The sequence below is a fragment of the Megalobrama amblycephala genome, linkage group LG6 (assembly GCF_018812025.1).
Source record: "Megalobrama amblycephala isolate DHTTF-2021 linkage group LG6, ASM1881202v1, whole genome shotgun sequence".
Classification (NCBI taxonomy): domain Eukaryota; kingdom Metazoa; phylum Chordata; class Actinopteri; order Cypriniformes; family Xenocyprididae; genus Megalobrama; species Megalobrama amblycephala.
In genome coordinates, this window is record NC_063049.1 from 43,294,606 (window position 1) to 43,318,506 (window position 23,901).

Consider the following 23,901-nt stretch of genomic DNA (forward strand, 5'->3'; position numbering starts at 1 on the left):
CGTAGGCTTACTGTTATGCTGTCTTCACGAGGTCTCAGAATTATGGTAAATACGAGTTTCCTAGGTAAAAATTGCACCTGAACACCCTTTCATTTCGCAACATGAATGCGATGAGCTCGTAATCACGCGCACTTTCTCAGTGTACACTTAAGAAATAACCGACTGCATTTACGAGGATACTTGCCAAAATGGCATTTGTTGGCTATTTGACTGTTTCTGAAGCCCTTATCTATCTCGGAGCGGGCGCACAGGTGGCTGCCTAGGGAACAGCGTCCGTTTTGTGGCTTTTAATTGCACGGTTTAGCACGTCACGAAGTTTAGCAACAGTAGACTGCATTTTACATCCCTTTCTTATTTGGCTGATTTGGATGTTAAGTTTGGGTTAGAGAGGAATTTTTATTCACCACTGTGAAGGAAAGGAAGGTGTGCTGAACGGAATACAGCAGCGGTACAGTAATTTTTTTACCTCGATTATCTTATTTTCATAATCGTTGGAAGCCGAAATCGAAATTGAAATCGAAAATACAATTAATTGCACAGCCCTACGGTAACGACATATATCATGATTTAGTTACTTTTACTTTAAAGGATTAGTTCACTTCAGAATTCAAATTTCCTGATAATTTACTCACCCCCACATCATCTAAGATGTTTATGTCTTTATTTCTTCAGTCGAAAAGAAATTATGTTTTTTTCTGGAAGAAAATGAGATAGAGTTTTTCTCCCTACCGCGGTATTTCCGCCTACGTCACGCGTGATCTTTCCAACATGATTACACAATGCATGGAGCATCGCAGAGCAGTGCAAGACGAGCATTTGTGGTTAAAAAGTATATAATTTTTATTTTTTTTAGAAAATGACCAATCGTTTCACTAGATAAGTCAAGTCAAGTCAAATTTATTTATATAGCGCTTTTACAATTGGTAATTGTTTCAAAGCATCTTTACATATTAGAAGCACAGAAAAAAGGGAAGTGGTTAAAAATAAGCTGTACAAACAAGCGTGGTAATATGTAACATATACATGATGGTGCTACATTAAGCCAATGTCGGCTGACTCCCAGGGGTGGAAAAAACCCCCTAGGAGAAAAACCCAGCGTGCTAACACTGGGAAAAAAGTCCTAGGAGGGAAAAAACCCCTTGGAAGATATATATAATATATGTAGCAAGATTTTAAAGTCTATACGATGTTTAATAGGGAGCCAATGTAATGTTGACAGAACTGGGCTAATATGGTCATACTTTCTGGTTCTAGTAAGAACTCTAGCTGCCGCATTTTGGACCAACTGTAGTCTGTTTAAAAGCCGAGCAGAACAACCACCCAGTAGAGCGTTACAGTAATCTAGCCTTGAGGTCATGAATGCATGAACCAACTGTTCCGCATTTGTCATTGAGAGCATATGTCGTAATTTAGATATATTTTTTAGATGGAAGAAGGCGGTTTTACAGATACTAGAAACATGACTTTCAAATGAAAGATTGGTATCGAAGAGCACACCCAAGTTCCTAACTGAGGACGAAGGTTTAATGGAGCACCCGTCAAGTGTTGGAGAGTATTCAAGGTTTTTTCGTGAGGAAGTTTTTGGTCCAAAGATTAGGATATCAGTTTTTTCTGAATTTAATAATAAGAAATTTCTTGTCATCCAGTTTTTAATGTCAGCTATGCATTCTGTTAGTTTTGTGAATTTGTAGGTTTCGTCAGGGCGCGAGGAAATATAGAGCTGAGTATCGTCAGCGTAGCAGTGAAAACTAACCCCATGCTTCCTAATTATCTCTCCTAAGGGCAGCATGTACAGAGTGAAAAGCAACGGTCCTAGTACTGAGCCTTGTGGTACTCCATATTGAACCTGTGATCGATACGACATCTCTTCATTAACTACTACAGACTGATAACGGTCAGATAAGTACGATTTAAACCATGCCAAAGCAATTCCACTAATGCCAATATAGATAAACTAGATATGACTCTTATTCCTCGTCTGGGATCATGTAGAGCTCTTTGAAGCTGCACTGAAACTGACATTTGGACCTTCAACCCGTTGAACCCCAGTGAAGTCCACTATATGGAGAAAAATCCTGGAATGTTTTCCTCAAAAACCTTCATTTCTTTTCAACTGAAGAAAGAAAGACATGAACATCTTAGATGACATGGGGCTGAGTAAATTATCAGGAAATTTTAATTCTGAAGTGAACTAATCCTTTAAAGTTATATCAACATTTTTGATACCATTGAAACTTCATAATTCTTGTCACCAATTTAAATATCACAAAAAAAAAAAAAAAAACTAATGATAGTCTAACTAACATAAGTAAATAAAACTCTCAAGCTTATTGAAGACATGAAAACAGTCTGCATTTTGACACATAAGTGTGTATATTTGACCGTTTACCATTTTAAAGCCCAACATGGCGCCAAAATGAACTCTGTATGAGCAGCGGCTTTATGTGTGTGCAGTCAGAAACCGTCTCTCAGACAGCGTGCACTTATACTGAAATTAGTTCACTTTGCTGCTTATATGAAGCACCAGAAACACTGTACTGGAACATTTTCTCTCACTGATGAAAGCTAATAGCTTCTGATGAAAGCTAATGGTTAATGGCTTATATACACACACACACACACACGATTTTGAATGGAAACAATGCATTTATATAGTTTGTTCACATCAGTTTTTTTGAGTGTGTTGATTTTTTCTTCATCTATCCATCAAACCAATAAGATTTGATCTTAGGGTCACATGCAGTGTTGCCAACTTAACGATTTTGTCATTAGATTAGCGACTTTTCAGACCCCTGCAGCAACTTTTTGTAGGGTTCTTTAATGAATAGAAAGTATAATAATGAAAAGAATAGAAGTACTGTCACTTTTGATCAATTTAAAAAGAAAAAAAGATCTTACTGACCCCAAACCTTTGAACGGTAGTGTACTGTATATGTATACATATATCAAACCATAAACATGACTATGCTTCAGATTTCTACAGTAATGATTGCACAGCCATAACCCAGTAATGAACTACATCATTATATCATATACCGGCACACAGACACTGAACTACAGTGACATTTCTCCAAGCGCAGTGCTGTTTTTAGAGTGCATTTTTATGGTTCCCTGCATCTGATATCGCAATGTCATTATGTGCATTCATTTTCAATATAGAGAATAGAGAAACTAATACACAAACAATTATTTATAATGAATCTAATAACATTGCACCGTAAATGTGATAGTCATGTTTGTGAAGGCATCATAATGTCAAATACATTCAGCTGAAGGCTGAGAGGTCGAACTGCATCAGTGTAAGGGATAAAGAAACAGATCTGTCTGGCGGCACTAAATATCATCTGATATTTACAAATGTTGCAATATTAATAATACGCTATTGTCAACAAATGGCATATTCATCGTGTTTTTATGAGCCGTGTCTAGTCATCTCTGCAGTTTAAGCTGGTATAGAAGAAAGCAAAAAACACACACATAACCTTATCCATGAAAAGTGAGGACACACCTGCCTTACAGGGAATAATTCACTTAAAAAATAACATTTTGCCATTATTTACTCTCCCTCGTGTTATTTTAAACTCGTATGATTTTCTTTCTTCTGTGGATCGCATAACTGGATATTCTAAGAACGTTTCATCTGTTTTTTGTGCATAAAACTCCAAAAACGACATAAACAGAGAAAGTGCTCCATACAACTCCAGGGGTTTAAGTCCTAGGTGTTCTTTCAGACAAACACAATCGGAGATATATTAAAAAATATCCTGGCATTTCCAAGATTTATAATGGTAGTGAATGGGGGGCGAGATTTTGAAGCCCAAAAAAGTGCATTCATCCATCATAAAAATAATCCATACGGCTCCAGGGGGTTAATAAAGGCCTTCTAAAGCTAAGTTATTGGGTTTTTATAAGAAAAATATCCATACTTAAAACTTTATAAACTAAAATAACACGTTTCCGGCAGACGACCGTACTCATACTCATACCATAAAAGTAACCCCTGACACGATGTATGACACAGGATGTAGGAGTAGCGTAAGCTTAGACGTTTCTTGCGATTTAAAAAAACACCATTCGCTTTGCTTCAGAAGGCCTTTATTAACCCCCTGGAGCCGTATGGATTATTTTTATGATGGATGGATGCAGTTTTTTGGGCTTCAAAATCTCGCCCCCCATTCACTCCCATTATAAAGCTTGGAAGAGCCAGAATATTTTTAAAGGGATAGTTCATGTTTATCTGCTTATACCCAGGACATCCAAGATGTAGATGACTTTGTTTCTTCAGTAGAACACAAATGATGATTTTTAACTCTGTTGCGGTCTGTCAGTCGTATAATGCGTGTCAATGGGAACTTCGTCTATAAGAGTCAAAAAAACATGCACAGACAAATCCAAATTAAACTGATCGTTTCATGTCTTAGGACATCAATGTGTCGTCACGAGCCGCAGGGTTTAATTTAGATTTGTCTGTGCATGTTTTTTTTACTCTTACAGATGGAGTTCCCATTGACATGCATTATACGACTGACAGACGGCAACGGTTGGAGTTAAAAATCATCATTTGTGTTCTACTGAAGAAACAAAGTCACCTACATCTTGGATGCGCTGGGGGTAAACAGATAAACATCACATTTTCATTTTTGGGTGAACTATCCCTTTAAATATATCTCTGATTGTGTTCATCTGAAAGAGGATAGTCATATACATCTAGGATGGTTTGAGGGTGAGTAAATCATGGGATCATTTTCATTTTTGGGTGAACTATCCCTTTAAGGCCCTTTCACACCATGGAAGATAACAATAACTACAAAGTTTTAATAATCAAACTAATTTAATAAAAATAAGTTCACATCACAACTACAACAAAAATGACAGTGAGGAATGATATTGATATAGAGATTATTTTTTTTCAAATGATGACTGATAAAAACATTGACAGCCAATCAGAATCCATCCTGCTTTAAAGAGCTCGAGCATTTAAAGAGACAGACGCCAAAACAGCAGTGCAATATTGCCTGCTGGACACTAATATTTATCATTATATTTATGGTTCTTAGTGCAAATGGGCGTTTACCCTAACAGATATGTGACACTTGCTCCATTAAAACTTCATTTAGAGGGTGGTGAAATATTACTTTGGATTTAAGAGAAATAGACTGGTTAAGTCTAAGTGTGTACTTGTGAGACTAGGCTTTGTGCCAGTATAGAGGAACCATTTTCATGCAGATTTTTCCCACTGTGGCTTGAGACACGTGACCAAAAGCTCAAATCATAATAATCAGGACATGCTCATCATTGGCTAAAGGGTGAATGTTCGTCACCGGTGTGAAAAGCACCATAAGAATGCATTATTTCTATTCAAAATCTCGTTTGCTCTGAACATTCGTGTTCAGAGCCTTTACAGTTGCCTCTACCAATCAATCAATTCTAATAAATGCCACATTCTCTAGATTAAAAACCATATAATAAAAGCAACCATTAATTGAGATGTGCATCTGAAGGCCAGCTGTGAAAATCAAGGCTAAAAAGCATTTAATATTTTTTTAATAGTTTTTTACAATTATAACATCAGCACTGAACTGAATGAACGGTTTTAACACTTTTTAAATACTGTAATTCCTGCAATTTCACTCCTTGCATACAAAACACTTCTGAAAGAGTGTAAAAAATAAAAAACATAGTGCACTCTCACTTTAAAGTGTCTTTTTTAAAATAAAATCTTTGATCAAGGTAAACAAACAGGTAATGCATATAGCATGTAAAAATAATTCTAACAAATACAAAAAGCATAAAACATTCTAAACTGCCTTAATATAAATGCATTATTACTTTAGTGGTTTAATAATCCCAGTTGCATCTTTTCATTTATAACAATAGCATATTAACAAGAGGCAAAATTAATTTACAAAGTCTAATGTTTTCAAATTAGAACGTAAAGAAATGACAGGGGAGTCTATCAACTCCCCAAATATAAACATGAATATAAGCATTCGTTTTAAACTACAGTTTTATGTGTTGGTTGATATATTAGGAGTGAAGGGAATGGAACAGCTGGAATATTCACTGCAATACATTTGCTGGAATACACAGAAAAAATAAACAAAACCGCGAATACATCATCTGGCAAGTTATCTGAATTATTAATAATGTTTTTGTCAGTCTAGATTGTTATGTTAAATAAAATTTATTAATGAAGGGAGGCAAGCTATTTTACCTTTGACAGCGTTGTTGACTCCTCTCCCTTCAGACACAATACTTTAATGGTGGTCTTGCGTGCGATTCTCAAAACGCCCACAATATGGCGCCATTAATGGTGAATCCGATATTGACACCCGATTATGGTGCAATGATTAAAGGCCCACTGAAGTGCCTTGGAACGAGCAGCGTTATTCAATGTGTTGACGTAATTTCCACTGAAACAGGAAGACAGGGCAGGACATATCGAACAGCTCCTCTCCTTTTTAAAAATAGCCAATAGCGTTTTGTTTACATCACAGCATATTTACATTGTATTAAAGGTGCAATATGTAATATTTTCTGTCCGCTAGAAGCCTATTCAAAACAAAGGCGTAGCTTGATGACGCCAAGCTTGAGCGTGGAATCTTGGGACATGTGATCTCCACCTCACAGCCGGTGGAAAAGAATCAGGATAGGACTCAGGAAGAAATCATGTTCATGGATGCGATTATTAACGTTACTGTAGTATGAAGCAGAGCAGGAGCGAGTGTTGTGTTGTGGTATTGATCAACACACGCCTCACGAGCAGCGGGACTTTTATTATGCCACAGTCGCCGGCGCCGCTTCCGATTTTCCGGTCATGAGTATGAGGTAACGCAGCTCTGTTTATCATATTAGATACATTTGAGAGTGCTGAAAATGATGTTATAACGTTACTCTGTGCGTTCGCTCAGCGGCTGCTGTGAGACACTGTTACACACTGCAGTAAGATAGATCGATTTTACAATATCATATTTAATGCTGGATGGCTTGTGTTGATAAATGACATGCAATTAATTTTAAAACGTATTGTACGATGGAGAAAATGCGGTATTACTGTTACTAAAAATAAAGCTGCATCTGATTATGCTATGTTAGCTACTTCACAAAATAGTGTTTTTCTATGAGGCATGGTAAAGCATGAGACTCGCAAAAAATCAAGAAAATTAGATTTAAACAATAAGAAACGTGTTGAGCTATATAACAATAATTAGTTTTCTGTCTATAAATATATCAAAACAGTTGTTCCCTTGTCTATTAAAACATGTAAATATTAAAGTGTCTTTGGTGTTTCCATGGTTTCTACAAAATAAGTAACGAGGGTAACACGAGTATGACGCAATTGACAGGCGACTCCTCACACGTCCCAGAGCCTTGGTTAAAATTGCAATTTTCTCACAATAGTTGCAAACATTTGGGATATTGTAAGTACTCAAGTGAACAAAATATATAACACTGGCCTAGTGGTTTTTGGAAAAATTCTTACATATTGCACCTTTAATCGTTCCCTGTCCCCTATATAGTGCACTATGTGCCATTCACCATGTAGAAAAAAGTGCTTCAGCATCTATACTTAAGATTCTAGAAAGCATTTGATTTAGCATTTGATAAAGTTGAATTGCAGGTACTGTGAGCTACATCAAACTACTCAGATGATCTCTTTCTGTTTCAAAACGTTGCATGAACTTGCAAGAGAGGCTACAGAGACACCAGCGACCGCTCTGAAGATGCTTCTGGTGGACTCTCACAGCACAGGTGTCAAACACAAACAACCTGCAGCAAACGCTTCTGCATGACTGCCTCATATCACAGCTGAAACTCTCTCCTCATGTCAACAGTGGATTTCAGCTCCTTATTTGGGGTTACAAATATTTCCTAATGTAACCATGATATCGTGGAAATGAGGTTTCAAACTAAAACCTTCTGTTCCAGTCCAGCTCAGTTTAAGCACGTTTTTCCGTCAGTGTCTCAAAGCAGCTTTGATGAAAAATTCAGCAGCTATTCGCTCTTATGTCAGAGAAAGCCGCGATCAATTATTCACAGACGGACTGTCGCACCGTGTTTAACGCGCGAGGGTTCGCGGCACGGACAGGTGACGCGCGGGCCCAAACCGAGCTATAAAGACACGAAGCACCTTTGTTATCCATTCGGTGTCCTCTCGTGATTTTATTTGACTTTAGATACTGTTTAGACACGGGTGCGCGCATGAGAGGACAGCAGAAACTGATGCTCGCGATGAGATGCGAATGATAATTTAATGTCGATGAAAGAAACACGACAGAGGAATTGTTTTATTTTTCATTTTAACCGAATGCTACCGCTGATGTCATGAATGTAATGTGACAGACCGAACGGGAACGGGCGTTGGATGCGCGCGAGCGCGCGATCTATTACCTGATACTCTCCGGATTTGGGAAGAAAAGATGTTACAAATCAGTGAAAACGCGGGCGCGCGTCTTTTTTGGTGTAACGCCGTTCGTTACCTCATCCTGCTGATTCGGTCTCTGGCTTTGCTGCTCTTTGGTGGCCGTCATGGTTTGAATCCCTTTTCAGATGCCGCTGAGAGATGCCAAAAATACCCGAACTGGCGATTCTAACGCCGTTTCCAGGACTGCAGAATCGTGAACTCGTCCGTGGAGGAGCGCGCGCGGCGTTTTTGGCATTCCACCGCAGCAGCGCGCGGACAGTCAAAGCGAAGCGTGATCGATCGTTGCAAACGATGGTGTTCCGATTCTGATCTCTGTCGAATTTAAACTGACGGATGCAAATCCGGCGGGCAAGAGCAGCGCGCGCACTGATGCTGCGCTCGAGGGGCGGGAGGATTCGCGTTGATGACGCGCGAGCCCGACAGACGGCACCTTGAACAGCACGAGAGCTCAAGGATATCGCATTCTTCAAGGCAACTGCATTAATGCATTCTGTCTGAAACATCAATTCCAGCATCACCTGCAGTCAAATCCTGATGAACATCAATGTCAACTTGTTTTCACGTTAATAAGGGTCAAGCAAAAGCGTGACCTCGAGACTTAAGAATGACATCCGACATCGAATTATGTAACAGAGGATGCTCATCATTCATTTATTTGTGAATGCCATTTAATATAAATAAAACCATGCAACACTTCAATTGAAAAAGTGGTGACATCTTTGCAATTGAAAGGTTCTACATCCAAATATATTCCTGACCAAAAAAAATTCAGTAAGTGTCAATGCATTTGCCATAAAATCTGAATACATCATTCATCATTCTAGTTTCTAGCTCTTTTAGAGCTATGAAATGTTTGCATCCATTACAGTTTAACAGATGTAAAGTAAATTTTAAATGTTTTTTTCTTTTGTGAATTTTCCATAGTATGGTTGGCATTTCTGTGGAACTGTTCTGCAGCAGGTCAGATGCCAAACAGACCAAGTAAAGGATTAGTTCACTTCAGAATTCAAATTTCCTGATAATTTACTCACCCCCATGTCATCCAAGATGTTCATGTCTTTCTTTCTTTAATCAAATAGAAATGAAGGTTTTTGATGAAAACATTCCAGGATTTTTCTCCATATAGTGGACTTCACTGGGGTTCAACGGGTTGAAGGTCCAAATGCCAGTTTCAGTGCAGCTTCAAAGAGCTCTACATGATCCCAGACGAGGAATAAGAGTCTTATCTAGAGAAACCATTGGCCATTTTCTAAAAAAAAATAATTTATATACGTTTTAACCACAAATGCTCGTCTTGCATTGCTCTGCGATGTGCCACTCATTACGTAATCATGTTGGAAAGGTCACACGTGACGTAGGCAGAAGTACCGAGCAAGTGTTTAAAAAAAACAAATGTGCAAAGACTAAGTCAAACGGCCTTTACAAGAAAAAAAAAAGGTAAAACAATGATGTCGGACAATTTTGTGGTACTTCTGCCTACGTCACATGTGACCTTTTCAACATGATTACGTAATGCGTGGCGCATCGCAGAGCAGTGCAAGACGAGCATTTGTGGTTAAAAAGTATTTAACTTTTGTATTTTTTTTAGAAAACGGCCGATGGTTTCTCTAGATAAGACTCTTATTCCTCGTCTGGGATCATGTAGAGCTCTTTGAAGCTGCACTGAAACTGACATTTGGACCTTCAACCCGTTGAACCCCAGTGAAGTCCACTATATGGAGAAAAATCCTGGAATGTTTTCCTCAAAAACCTTTCTTTTTGACTGAAGAAAGAATGACATGAACATCTTGGATGACATGGAGGTGAGTAAATTATCAGGAAATTTTAATTCTGAAGTGAACTAATCCTTTAATACGAGCCTGACAACAGCAGTGTTTGAGGATTAACATGCTGGAGCACAAGCAGAATTACAACAGGAGCAGAAAGTGCTACAAAATGTTCATTATTTAAAAAAAAATCAACTGCAAATTGACTTTCATAAAATGGAAACAACAGTTGCGATCACATCATTGATTAAATATGACTAAAAACTCACAAATGATGGCTTTAATGAAGGATTACAGGCATCTGTGACATGCATTACAGTTGTTGAAACAAACTGAATCAAATCAACATTGAACAATTGAAGTTTGCATCATTGATCATTTTTATTTTCCTGTTTATCACTGTGAAGCAGCTTTGAAACAATCTGTATTCTATATAAAGCGCTATAGAAATAATTTGATTGACATGTTGTTGGTTCCCAAAGAACAGAACTCAGATTCATTCCTGTTTGTTGAGATGAACAAATAAGCAGAAGAAACATTTACACACAGTGGATGTCTGTGGGTGGATCTGATTGTTGCAGGGTTTAAAGCGTTGTAATGTATAGTGCAATACTTAAGTGTTAGATTTATACTCTCAATACAGTATGAAAGTTGTTTATTTGCAGTTGTTATTCAAGTCCTCTACAGTTATGCTGTTAGCTTTATTCAACACAAATCCACTTTACATTCTTGTTATACAAGCCGATTTTCTGATCGATTTATTATTTATATTTAGATGTATTATGCGCTTTTTCAAAGTCTTGATGTTGTTTTTGGGCTCTACTAGAACAGGTTTTCATGCTTGAATGTTGATTATTTTCCTCATATTCTCCATTGTTGCAGCTCCTCTCTTCCCAGTCTGTCAGTAATGCCAAAGAATATACACTAACAAGAAGCGACACTCAGAACGTTCCATTGCAACGTTCAGCCGCCCTGCGTTTCTGCCATTTTGGGGTGAAAGCGACTCGGCAGTCCACTAGTTTCTATGGCAATATCAGCTGCTTTGTTAAAAAAACGTACATTAAAGCTGAAATCCAACCTGAATGATGACAACACAGAATAAAATACTATCACTAGTGATCATCAAAACCTTTTATTTTACACACTTTGTGTTTAAGTCTTCCACTTTTTTCACAAAACCTTTGATCTCTAGAAACCCAGTCAGTTTGGATTAAAATTCTTTGAAGTTCTAGTATTAGCATTATAAACACTGAATTAATACCAACATATGAAATTAAATTAAGGACATGCATCAGAAAAATTGGGAATGTTGGACAATAAATATATGAATATAACAGCTTTATTTTGCAGTGTTGTCTAATGTCCGTTAAAGCAAAAGTGTCCAAAAGTGGGAAATATGTGATAACGGACACAGCAATGCATCATGTATTATAAGATCATTATGTTTGTAGCGTGATCCATTAAAACATACAATATAGCCTATTTCAATTCAGACCTAGATATTATTACTATTACTCCCAGAGGTGTAACACCTGAAAACCATACTTGAGTAAAAGTACAGATACCTTACATCGAAAATGACTCCACTATAAGTTACAAGTAACCAATTCCAATACGACTTGAGTAAAAGTCTTAAAGAATCTGATTTTAACAGTACTTAAAGGTGATAAAGAGGATCTTTTTGTCGACTGAAGACGGTTACTGAGTTTTTGAAATGAGCGCATGCGTAAGAACAACCCCCCCTCCTTTCGAGGGAACGCCTCCCAAAACTCGTGCACGTTTACCACCGGCATTCGCTGTGTGGTGTTAGTGGATTCATTATGTCAGACTCACCGCAGGTAACTCATAATCTGCAGTTGTTACTCCTGTCTCCGGACAAAAACATTGCATGCGGCGCCTGTGGAGTGTGGAAAGTTACTGGAGCGCGCAGCCACGCTCGTCTCTCACAAGGAACGTCATGGCAGTGATTGACAAGCCAGAGGGCCAATCGTTTACGCGATGATCGCGTAAACGATTGGCTGATGTTTTTAAGGCCCTACCTCGTGCACAGATGATGTATATTAATATTATTCCTTTCAGTGCACCTAATAAATAGTTGTGACGAGCAGGGCGGGCGAGAGCCGTGAGGGAACGGCGCGAGGCCGGTGACGCGAGTGATAATGAGCGTCACCTGCGAGGCGTGCCGGCCTCGAGTCTCTCACGGAGGAGCTCCGGAGGCATAAAAGGAGGAGCGACATCAGTGAAGGACGAGAGAGGACCAGGCCTGGACTTTATTTTATGTTTTATTATGTTTGTGTGGCCGGCAGACGTCCGTGAGGGTCTGCCGGCATTACTTTCGTTTTGTATTTGTTTATTTATATATTAAAGTTTTGTTTGAACGTTCGCCGGTTCCCGCCTCCTTCTTCCCACATCTATGAACCGTGTTACAATAGTCTTTTATCAGTTAGTAAAGACAGTTTGAAGTAATATTGCAAAAATGTATAAAACAAAACATCCTCTTTAGCACCTTTAAGTATTTTACTCATGCTGAATGTAGGCTCAGAGATGCACTAGTCCTTAGAGACATACCAGTGAAAATAAGAAACAATTGATTTGTAAGATGAGAAATCAAGTTTATTTTCTAAAATCAAAATAAAACTGAACACCTCAATGTTGCAATAAATCAAGGTCGACACAACAACCTTTTAAACATCTACAAACTCTCAATTCTCAGTTAGTGCACAGAAAGGTCATAAGTAAACCAATATCCTTCAAAACGGTCTTGTCAATAGAGAAGACATATAAAATAACGTTAAAGGTGCCCTAGAATTAAAAATTGAATTTACCTCGGCATAGTTGAATAACAAGAGTTCAGTACATGGAAATGACATACAGTGAGTTTCAAACTCCATTGTTTCCTCCTTCTTATATAAATCTCATTTGTTTAAAAGACCTCTGAAGAACAGGCGAATCTCAAAACCGACTGTTACGTAACAGTCGGGATCATTAATATGTACGCCCCCAATATTTGCATATGCCAGCTCATGTTCAAGGCATTACACAAGGGCAGCCAGTATTAACATCTGGATCTGTGCACAGCTGAATCATCAGACTAGGTAAGCAAGCAAGGACAATAGCGAAAAATGGCAGATGGAGCGATAATAACTGACATGATCCATGATATAATGATATTTTTAGTGATATTTGTAAATTGTCTTTCTAAATGTTTCGTTAGCATGTTGCTAATGTATTGTTAAATGTGGTTAAAGTTACCATCGTTTCTTACTGTATTCACGGAGACAAGACTGTCGTTATTTTCATTTTTTAAACACTTGCAGTCTGTATAATTCATAAACACAACTTCATTCTTTATAAATCTCTCCAACAGTGTGTAATGTTAGCTTTAGCCACGGAGCATTATCAAACTCATTCAGAATCAAATGTAAACATCCAAATAAATACCATACTTACACGATTAGACATGCTGCATGGCGAATACTTTGTAAAGATCCATTTTGAGGGTTATATTAGCTGTGTGAACTTTGTTTATGCTGGTTAAGCCAAGCGTGAGCTCCGGGGGCGGGGAGCATGAGATTTAAAGGGGCCGCAGCCTGAATCGGTGCATATTTAATGATGCCCCAAAATAGGCAATTAAAAAAATGAATAAAAAAAAATCTATGGAGTATTTTGAGCTGAAATTTCACAGACACATTCAGGGGACACCTTAGACTTATATTACATCTTTTAAAAAGACGTTCTACGGCACCTTTAAGTAAAATTAAATAGTCAAAGTCTACTGTATGTGCTGGTTTGAGCCTCATCACCAGCTGCAGTCATTTCCTCATCTAATAAATCAAACACCAGCGATCAGCAACTACCTGTTAATGCACTCACGTTCACGTAAAGTATCCTTGTTGACAAGTTTGGGTGAGTAAAGGCAAAATGCACAAGATATAATACCTTCAATGCTTTTAGATGGCGATATCACTTCTTTATAGCAGAAATAAACTGCTGCAGAAAAAGTTAGGTGTCATGAAAAATGTAATGTGTAATTGCATTACTCATCACAAATGTAGTGGAGTGAAAATTACATTTACTTGCTCAAAAATGTAGTCAAGTAGAGAGTAAAAGTTGCCAATATCTTTGATACTCAAAGTAGCCAAAAAGATACTTGAGTACAGTAACTAATTACATTTACTCAAATAATTTACACCTCTGATTACTCCACTAGGTCTGAAATATTGTTCACTGCAAACATGATGATCTTAAATTTATTAATGATTAATTTACTATTAATAAATGTGTAAAGTTGCATAAAATGGAAATACTCAATAAAGTAGGCTAACTACGTTACCTCAGATGGACGAATGGTTGGATTCCACAACTGGTAAAATAAAACATATGTAAGACAATACAACATTTACTGTAGGAGCCATACAATTTACTGGTGACTTAATTTAAAAAACTGTTCTATTGTGCTTCTGATTTGGCAGTGAAATTCGCAGATTTTGGGTGCGTAAGATATGAAGGATTCAATGGTCCAGTTAGTATTTTCACCCCATATAATGGCGGCCGTGCTACCAGAGTGCCATCTAGTGGCTGTTACCCAAAAAGTATCAGAGTGTTGCCTCTTTGGTAATGCTCTGTTTAGTTCCTGTCTCTATGAAGCCCCTCCTTCTGAAAAGCACAATGTGCTCTGATTGGTCAGCTGGAGCAGTGTATTGTGATTGGTGTTTGGGAAATGTCCCGCCCCTTACCATAACCGCCAGTTTCAACACACTACTAACTAACTCAACCAGGCCCCGCCCCTTTGTTCTGCATATTAAATATTTAAATAATAAATATTGTGACGCATTTGTTCCTGGAAGAAAACTCAAGACTACAATGGAGGCGTTTCAGGGAGTTCAGAAGCGTAACAGCCGTAGGACACCATTAATTCTAAGGCAAATAATCAGGTGTAATCATGTCTCACTCACAGCACATCATGTTATCTGTCAGTTAAACTCAATGTTGCAGTATTTTTGTGTGTCATTTCAAAGGGTTTTCAGATGCTCCAAACATCCTGATAATACAAAGGCCTTGCTGCTTTATTATTTCACACAGAAGACACAGCTGATCTCTCTGATCTATCGCCTCTTTATTCATGAGCTCCAGATTTAGTCAAGGTGATGACAACCTTGTGCGAGGTGTTCAAGAATGAGAGAGAGAAACATCTTTCTGACCTGATTTCACCGGCGTCTGTGTGTGTGTGTGTGTGTGTGTGTGGATATAATATGGACATATTGTACATTCAGTCTACATCTTGGTGTTTGTGGTACAGCATATTTTACTCATGTTGCCATTATGTTCACACTTAAACCTCTCGCCTTCTTTGTCCAGAAGACTGACCTCTTCCTTTAAACAACACCAATCATTTTAATTGATCAACATTCGTAGCCCAAATCACATCAATTCTTATAAACGAGACAATAATAATAATACATTTTATTTAAAGGCACCTTTCAAAACACTCAAGGACACCATACAGTTGAGTGACAGTCATAAAAACAAATCAAGACAGCAATACAACAAACAATAGCTATTTAACATTAGATAATTTAAAATGAGAGAATCAGAGAATCACTTTCTCATAAAGATTGTGGAAGAGAATTCCAGAGACGAGGAGCAGCACAGATGAACGCCCTGGACCCCATAGTGACTGAACGAACAACAAGAGAAACAGATGAAGAAGATCGAAGAGTACGCTTTAGGGTGTAGATATGACGTAATTCGGAGAGATAGAGGGTGCAAGATCGTGAAGAGCTTTAAAAGTGAGAAGGAGAATCTTGTACTCGACCCGATATTTAACAGGAAGCCAATGTAGGTAGGGTTGTAAGTAGTATGTACAATGTAAGTAGGGTTGGCAAAAGGGTGGAAACGTTCCAGAAAATGTCCATGGGAAGCTAAACTGTGGAATTTTGGAAATATGACAAGTTGGAGAATTTATAGGAATTCATTGGAAATTTGGGGTAATTTATACAAACTGTATCATATATAAACGTTTTGTTTAGTCATAAGCAGACATGCATGCAAACTAATACAAATTTTAAAAATGACATTTTTGACTTTAATTTGCGAGTAGATCTTTAATCAGTTCTTTCATTAAAAAAGCATGCATGTTGAATAAAATAACATATTCCCTATGATGGGAATAAAATAAACAAAAAAGTCCCATTAAATTGTGAAATACAAGCATTTTCTCTCAAGCCTATGGTTTCTGCATTTTTCCTCTCAATCCTCAATAGCCCTGCAGTAAGTAGTGTGCTGTATGCATGTGATTGAGGAATGTGTAGGGTTGAAATTCGACTGAATTTGCATTAGGCTAAATCTGGTTGTTTTAACCAAGGTTATGCTGCAAGATGTTTTTCCTCAAACTACATTTAAGTTCCCTGTTATAGGCTAATCTGCAATTTATCAAATTTCCATTTTATTCCCATTAATTCCCATGGAAATTCTGCGAATTTGCAAATTTACGGTTTATTCCCATTAATTCTCACGGAAAGTTTCCGACTTTGAAAATTCCTGCGAATTTGCAAATTTACGGTTTATTTCCCATAAATTCCCATATATTTCCGTTAATTCCTATGGAAAGTTTCAAACTTTGAAAATTTCTGGAATTTTGCAACCCTATTTCAGTTCCCTGTTATATGCTAACATACAATTTTGCAAATTCCCATGGAAAGTTTCCAACTTTGAAAATTCCTGGAATTTTGCAACCCTAATTCAGTTCCCTGTCATAGGCTAACCTGCAATTTGGCAAATTTCCAGTTTATTCCCATTAATTCCCATGGAAAGTTTCCGACTTTGAAAATTCCTGGAATTTTGCAACCCTATTTCAGTTCCCTGTTATATACTAACATACAATTATGCAAATTCCCATGGAAAGTTTCCAACTTTGAAAATTCCTGGAATTTTGCAACCCTAATTCAGTTCCCTGTTATAGGCTAACCTGCAATTTGGCAAATTTCCAGTTTAATTCCCATGGAAAGTTTCCAACTTTGAAATTTCCTGGAATTTTGCAACCCTATTTCAGTTCCCTGTTATATACTAACATACAATTATGCAAATTCCCATGAAAAGTTTCCAACTTTGAAAATTCCTGGAATTTTGCAACCCTAATTCAGTTCCCTGTTATAGGCTAACCTGCAATTTGGCAAATTTCCAGTTTATTCACATTAATTCCCATGGAAAGTTTCCGACTTTGAAAATTCCTGGAATTTTGCAACCCTAATTTAGTTCCCTGTTGTAGGCTAACCTGCAATTTGGCAAATTTCCAGTTTAATTCCCATGGAAAGTTTCCAACTTTGAAATTTCCTGGAATTTTGCAACCCTATTTCAGTTCCCTGTTATATACTAACATACAATTATGCAAATTCCCATGGAAAGTTTCCAACTTTGAAAATTCCTGGAATTTTGCAACCCTAATTCAGTTCCCTGTTATATACTAACATACAATTATGCAAATTCCCATGGAAAGTTTCCAACTTTGAAAATTCCTGGAATTTTGCAACCCTAATTCAGTTCCCTGTTGTAGGCTAACCTGCAATTTGGCAAATTTCCAGTTTATTAACATTAATTCCCATGGAAAGTTTCCGACTTTGAAAATTCCTGGAATTTTGCAACCCTAATTCAGTTCCCTGTTGTAGGCTAACCTGCAATTTGGCAAATTTCCAGTTTAATTCCCATGGAAAGTTTCCGACTTTGAAAATTTCTGGAATTTTGCAACCCTATTTCAGTTCCCTGTTATATGCTAACATACAATTTTGCAAATTCCCATGGAAAGTTTCCAACTTTGAAAATTCCTGGAATTTTGCAACCCTAATTCAGTTCCCTGTTGTAGGCTAACCTGCAATTTGGCAAATTTCCAGTTTAATTCCCATGGAAAGTTTCCGACTTTGAAAATTTCTGGAATTTTGCAACCCTATTTCAGTTCCCTGTTATATGCTAACATACAATTTTGCAAATTCCCATGGAAAGTTTCCAACTTTGAAAATTCCTAGAATTTTGCAACCCTAATTCAGTTCCCTGTCATAGGCTAACCTGCAATTTGGCAAATTTCCAGTTTAATTCCCATTAATTCCCATGGAAAGTTTCCGACTTTGAAAATTCCTGGAATTTTGCAACCCTAATTCAGTTCCCTGTTATAGGCTAACATACAATTTAGCAAATTTCCAGTTTAATTCCCATGGAAAGTTTCCAACTTTGAAAATTCCCAGAATTTTGCAACCCTAATTCAAAGTGAGACAAAATCTGGGCTGTTTTAAAGTATCACTCCTGCTGATGTCCAGCAGCTATTGGTCTGTGTTCTCCAGGAATAGCTCACTATCCTTCAAGTCAAGGTAAATGAATGATGAATCTGCTGACAGTGAGGAAACCACATATTTTTTTAAAACGGATGGACTAGTCAATGACTCGTCTGACCAACTAGTCGACTAGCCAGAACAAACGCTGAACATCTGTCAAAAAGAACCAGGATGGAGCTCAGCTGTGTGTCCTGGATTCATCTGGTGTGTGTGCCGGTGGCTTTACACTCATTAAGGTGAGACGGCGTTCTCTCTGTCTCTCGGGAGTGTATGCTAATTATTCTGGGTCAGAGTGATAATTGCACAAGTACGTGCTGGATTCAGCACTATTAATAAAGTTCTTTAAATCTTCTGTCCTCTGACCCCAGCGACCTTTACTGACACTCTCTTAATTGAGGATCACAGCTTTAAAATTGACACACAATCTGATCAACAATATCAGAGCATTTTTACGGCGAGTGTGACTAAGTTTAATTAGGTTGCACTAATGTGACTACAGCTTCTCAACACTGCTGTTCTGATACACGTGAGAAAGACCAAAAGTGGGAGGAAACAGCACTTTGGCTTTGAATCGCATGATGAATTATCATGAATATAATGTAGTGTATTGATGGTCAAAAACATAGAAATAAAGATATTTTCGACACGTCACCAAAAAAAACCAATACGTCCATAGAAATGTATTGCATATCAAGTAGATTAAAACAGTGTCCAGTAGTGCATGTGTATGTGAGTTCATTCCTGCTGTGCATATGTGAATGGCGGTAAAAATAAACAATTCTTAGCGAATAAACAAAATAATAAAAATTGTGTGTAAACAGGAGTGAAGAGGTTTGCTTGTGTCATGTAAACATCTTACTTATAAAATAAAATAAAGGTTTTTGGCATGTATAAGGTGTGGTACATTTTTCTAAGGACAATCAGAATTAAGGGCTTTAAAATTCACTGTGATTAAATAACAACAAACTAATATGATTCACATCTTTAAAATTTTACTGTTTAATATATTTTATGTATATTATCATGGGGGAAAAGTACCGAAGAGCAGGAATGACCCATAAACTCAACAGCACCACAGAGAAACTTAGAATCATCTCAAAATAAACGCATCAATCAACACGACTGACTTCAGTGCTTTCTTTATTTTTAGGAACTGATTCAGTAAAGTTCATGCAAGCTGCCATGTTGAACTGATAGTTGCACTGAGGGCTGCTGTATGAACCACAGACGCTCTCTAGTGGTCACGACTGAGCAGTACAGGCAGTCAGTACATCAAAAGTGATGGAAAGACTTGAAATCACATATTTGACTACTATTATGGTTGCGATTATGAACTTAATCACATCAATTTGATAAATGTATAGGGTGCAGTAGTGTGCAAAAGTGATGTTCAGCCTAGGAAAATTGACATCTTTCCCTTTATTCAAATATTATTAAAGATTTTGTAGTCATATTGCGCAGTTGAGTCAATTGTTTTATTTGTGATAACACAATGAAACATGCCAACATTATTTTTGTCCAGGTTGTCATACAAAGAAATTATGAACACATGCATAAACAAGAGAGAGTCAACCAAATATTAATAACTGATTATGCTGTATCAGTGTATGCTTTTTTCAATGCATTTTCTTTTTTTTTTTTGCATAGTAAAATAAAAACTGTAGCTGTAGTTTCCCTTTTTATGCCAAATAATTTTGTCAGATAAATACCTTAAGTTTAATGTTTTGTTCTTCCCTCATATTTGAAAAAATTAAAAAATATAAAATATTTATCAAACTTGTAGGGTCATTAAAAACAAATATCCCCTTTGGATACTAAACTATTACTATACTAATCACTCTCGCTAAAAAGTATTGCATTACTACTAAATCCCATATCAATCTCACGCAGTTGAACAATACAAGGATAGACATGCTAATTCTTTCAATGATATAAAATTGCATAAATTATTCTTGAACTGACTAAAGTATTTAAAGGGATAAGGTTACATTTAAACCATATATTAACATTAGATGTTAAATTTTAATGTGTCAAATCCACTATTGTGTTAGAATTGTTCTAAAGTATTTAATTCAATTACATCAGAAGTAACTAAAAAAATTAAGAGTAATCCCTTACTTTACTTTACAAGGGTACTTAAATTACAGTAATTAATTACTTAATAATGCATTACACCCAACATTGCCAACATGTGGCAATAAAAGTCAGTCAACTCACCTTTATTTCTATAGTGCTTTATACAATACAGGTTGTTTCAAAGCAGCAACTTCATCAAATATGAGACAAATTCAAATTCTGCCTATAAAGCAGCTCTAAAAAGACAATAATGTCATTATTCAGCTCAATTCAGTTCAGTTCAGTAACTGTGTAAAGATCATTAATTATGAAACAAGTTCAGTTCATCTATAATGGGCTCTACAGAAGACAACAGTGTCATCTTTCAGCTCAATTCTCATCTGATAGTGTCAGTGCAGTCAAATTGATATCATTACTAATTAATTCTGGTACCTCACACGATAAACTAACAAATAAAAGAGATTCTCTCACATTTTAAATCAGGACAAGGCTTTAACATCCACTAACACCTGAGAATCAAACGCACTCGAGCAAATCAAGATCTTCTAAATCAGGAACAGATTCTGCAATGGGCCACTAGATGGCGACCAATTATGCATCAGCGTGCAACACGAACATGATTAGATCCATTACAACTGTGGAAAAATGCGTGGGAAGAAAGTGCTCACTAAACTCTGTCACTGCTGCTAAGAAACACCAGATGTTTCTTCCAAGGAAGCATAACATGAAGATGAAGAAATAATCAACAGTACAAAAATAGGCTATGGGTTGTTAAAGAGCTCCTGTTATGCATTTTTCCATGTTCAACTGTCTTCAGTGTGTAATTTTGCTGTTTGAGCATGAAAAAGCTCTGCAAAGTTACAAAGCACAGTCCCTCCAAAGGGAGTTATTCTCCAGTAGTGTAAAGTATTTGAGTAAATGTAATTTGTTATTGTACTTAAAGGGGACATATCAGGAAAATCTGACTTTTTCTATGTTTAAGTGCTATTATTGTGTCCCCGGTGCATCTACCAATCCAGGAAATGTGAAAAAGGACAACCCAGTAACTTTGTTTTGGCAAGCCTTTCTCTGCATGCATGTGAAAAAATGAGCCGCTCAGATTTCTCTCCCCTTGTGACGTAGGAAGGGGATCTTATTATAATATTACCGCCCCTTAATCTACACGTTTCCACCTACGGCGCCACCATTTTGTTTTCGCAAAGCAAGTTCTAATGCCATGGCAAAAGTTTGAGCAAAGCATGCTAACTGTTCACAGATGAGCACTGAACACTATTTAGAGTCGCGTTAGCTTGGATAGCCTGCAAGTTGACTCTGGCAAGATCGATTGATAAAAAAGGAGTGTTTCTGTCCAAGTGATATTTTGAAAAAAAATATTAGACCATTCCCAGCATTTGATAGCAGTCATAAACGTTATCCTGGTGTGTATGGCTCTGTTTGGCAAACAGGTATAGTGGGCGTCCATACAGGTTTTCCACAAAAGATTAACATGACAGAACATGCTAACTTTAACATGATAACTTTATCCACTAACCATTCAGAAACGTCCAGTTTCATACTAAAAGTTGTAACTTCTTCCTGAGTCTCTCCATCAGTGTCGACTCCGGTTTGAACAATGTAAGGCTGAACACCGTTACTGACAATCCTCATTTTGGCTGCGTGAGATTCTCCAGCTTTGTTGTTGTTGAGCAACCGAAGCAAGGTTGCCAGGTTTTCTCAACAAAACCGCCCAATTGCTCCTCAAAACTAGCCCAATCGCATTTCAGGGGGGGTCCCACGGTAAAAATCGCATTCTGGGGGGTAAAATCAGTGTTTTTGGCAGGTCTCCCCTGGTATAATTCGCATTCCAGGGGTTAAATATCACGTTTTTTGGGGTCGATTCAACCCGCAGACATGAAAAACAACCTGCGGCAACAGTGTTAAAGTAGCCCAATTCTGCTGGAAAACCACGGACTTGGCAACACTGAACCGAAGCGTGAGCTGTTAAAGCTTCGCCCTCTTCTGGAAAGGGGGCGGGAGCAGCAGCTCATTTGCATTTAAAGGGACACACACAAAAACGGTGTGTTTTTACTCACACCCAAATAGGGGCAAATTTGACAAGCTATAATAATGATCTGACCCACAACGCAGCCCTGAAGTATCAGCAGAGATCGAGTCAACTGGATCATCCATTGTGAAGGCCTCATCGACACGACAGCCAGTAGCACAGTTCCTCAACAGACCGTCCATACCGGCGTGATGAATACGATCCTCAACTGGATGGAACTGAAATAAATACTTTAATTGTTGCGATCCTATCAGATTTATGATAGCAACCTGATTGTAACAAAGCACTGTTCGCCAGAGGAGAACTGGCCCCCCGACTAAGCCTGGTTTCTCCCAAGGTTTTTTTTTTCTCCATTTTAACACCTATTTGCCACTTGTTTGCCACCTGATGTCACCTGATGGAGTTTGGGTTCCTTGCCGCTGTCGCCTTTGGCTTGCTTAGTTGGGGACACTTGACATTTGATATTCAATAGTATTCTTGACATTTATTCAACAGTGCTTCTGATCTGCCTGCATTGACACTATTATTTAAGAGCTGCTGTGCAGCCAAATTATGTACCAGCTATCAATGTAAAGCTGCTTTGACACAATCTGCATTGTAAAAAGCGCTATATAAATAAAGGTGACTTGATCTGTGGGGTGTTTTGAGCTGAAACTTCACAGACACATTCACCAGAGACATCTTGTGAAAAGGGGCATAATAGGTCCCCTTTAAGTATCTTTTTGGCTACTTTTACTTAGTATCAAAGATATTAGCAACTTTTACGCTCTGCTTGACAACATTTTTGAAGAAGTATATGTATTCTTTAGTCCAAAAACATTAGTGCTGAGTAATGCAATTACTTGTTACATTTTTCATGGCACCTAACTTTTTCTGCAGCTGTTTATTTCTGCTACAAAAGAAGTGATATCGCCATCTACAGGGCATTGAAGGTACTATATCTTGAGCCTTTTGCCTTTACTCACCCAAACTTGTCAACAAGGCTACTTTACAAAAATGCAAGTGCATTAGCAGGTAGTTGTGAATCGCATGTGTTTCATATATGAGATGAGACCGAAACCAGCTCACCCAGTGCAAGTAGGCTTTGACTATTTATTTTTACTTAATATTTTACGTATTAGTCATATTGAAGAGACCTTTTATTGAATGATACTGGTTTTCTTAAGCCATTTTTGAGCACTTAAGCTTAACTGAGACGAGACTGTTGTGTTGATCTTGATTTATTGCAATTTTGAGGTGTTCAGTTTTATTTTGATTTTAGAAAATAAA

The 23,901-nt window shown here is 37.5% G+C and overlaps 1 protein-coding gene across 2 annotated transcripts in view; it reads right to left on the reverse strand.

The window, feature by feature from the left end:
- The window catches only part of LOC125270795 (inactive dipeptidyl peptidase 10-like), a 72,290-nt gene that overhangs the window by 37,917 nt on the left and 10,472 nt on the right, over positions 1–23,901 (reverse strand). Inside the window, exon 1 of one of the 2 annotated variants that reach the window (XM_048194754.1) lies at positions 8,481–9,116. The exons of the other annotated variant lie outside the window; for it this stretch is intronic. Within the exon in view, the coding sequence (XP_048050711.1) occupies positions 8,481–8,531 (51 nt within the window). The 5' untranslated portion in view covers positions 8,532–9,116. Of the gene's footprint in view, positions 1–8,480; positions 9,117–23,901 lie in introns of those variants that run through there. 2 annotated transcript variants of the gene reach the window in all.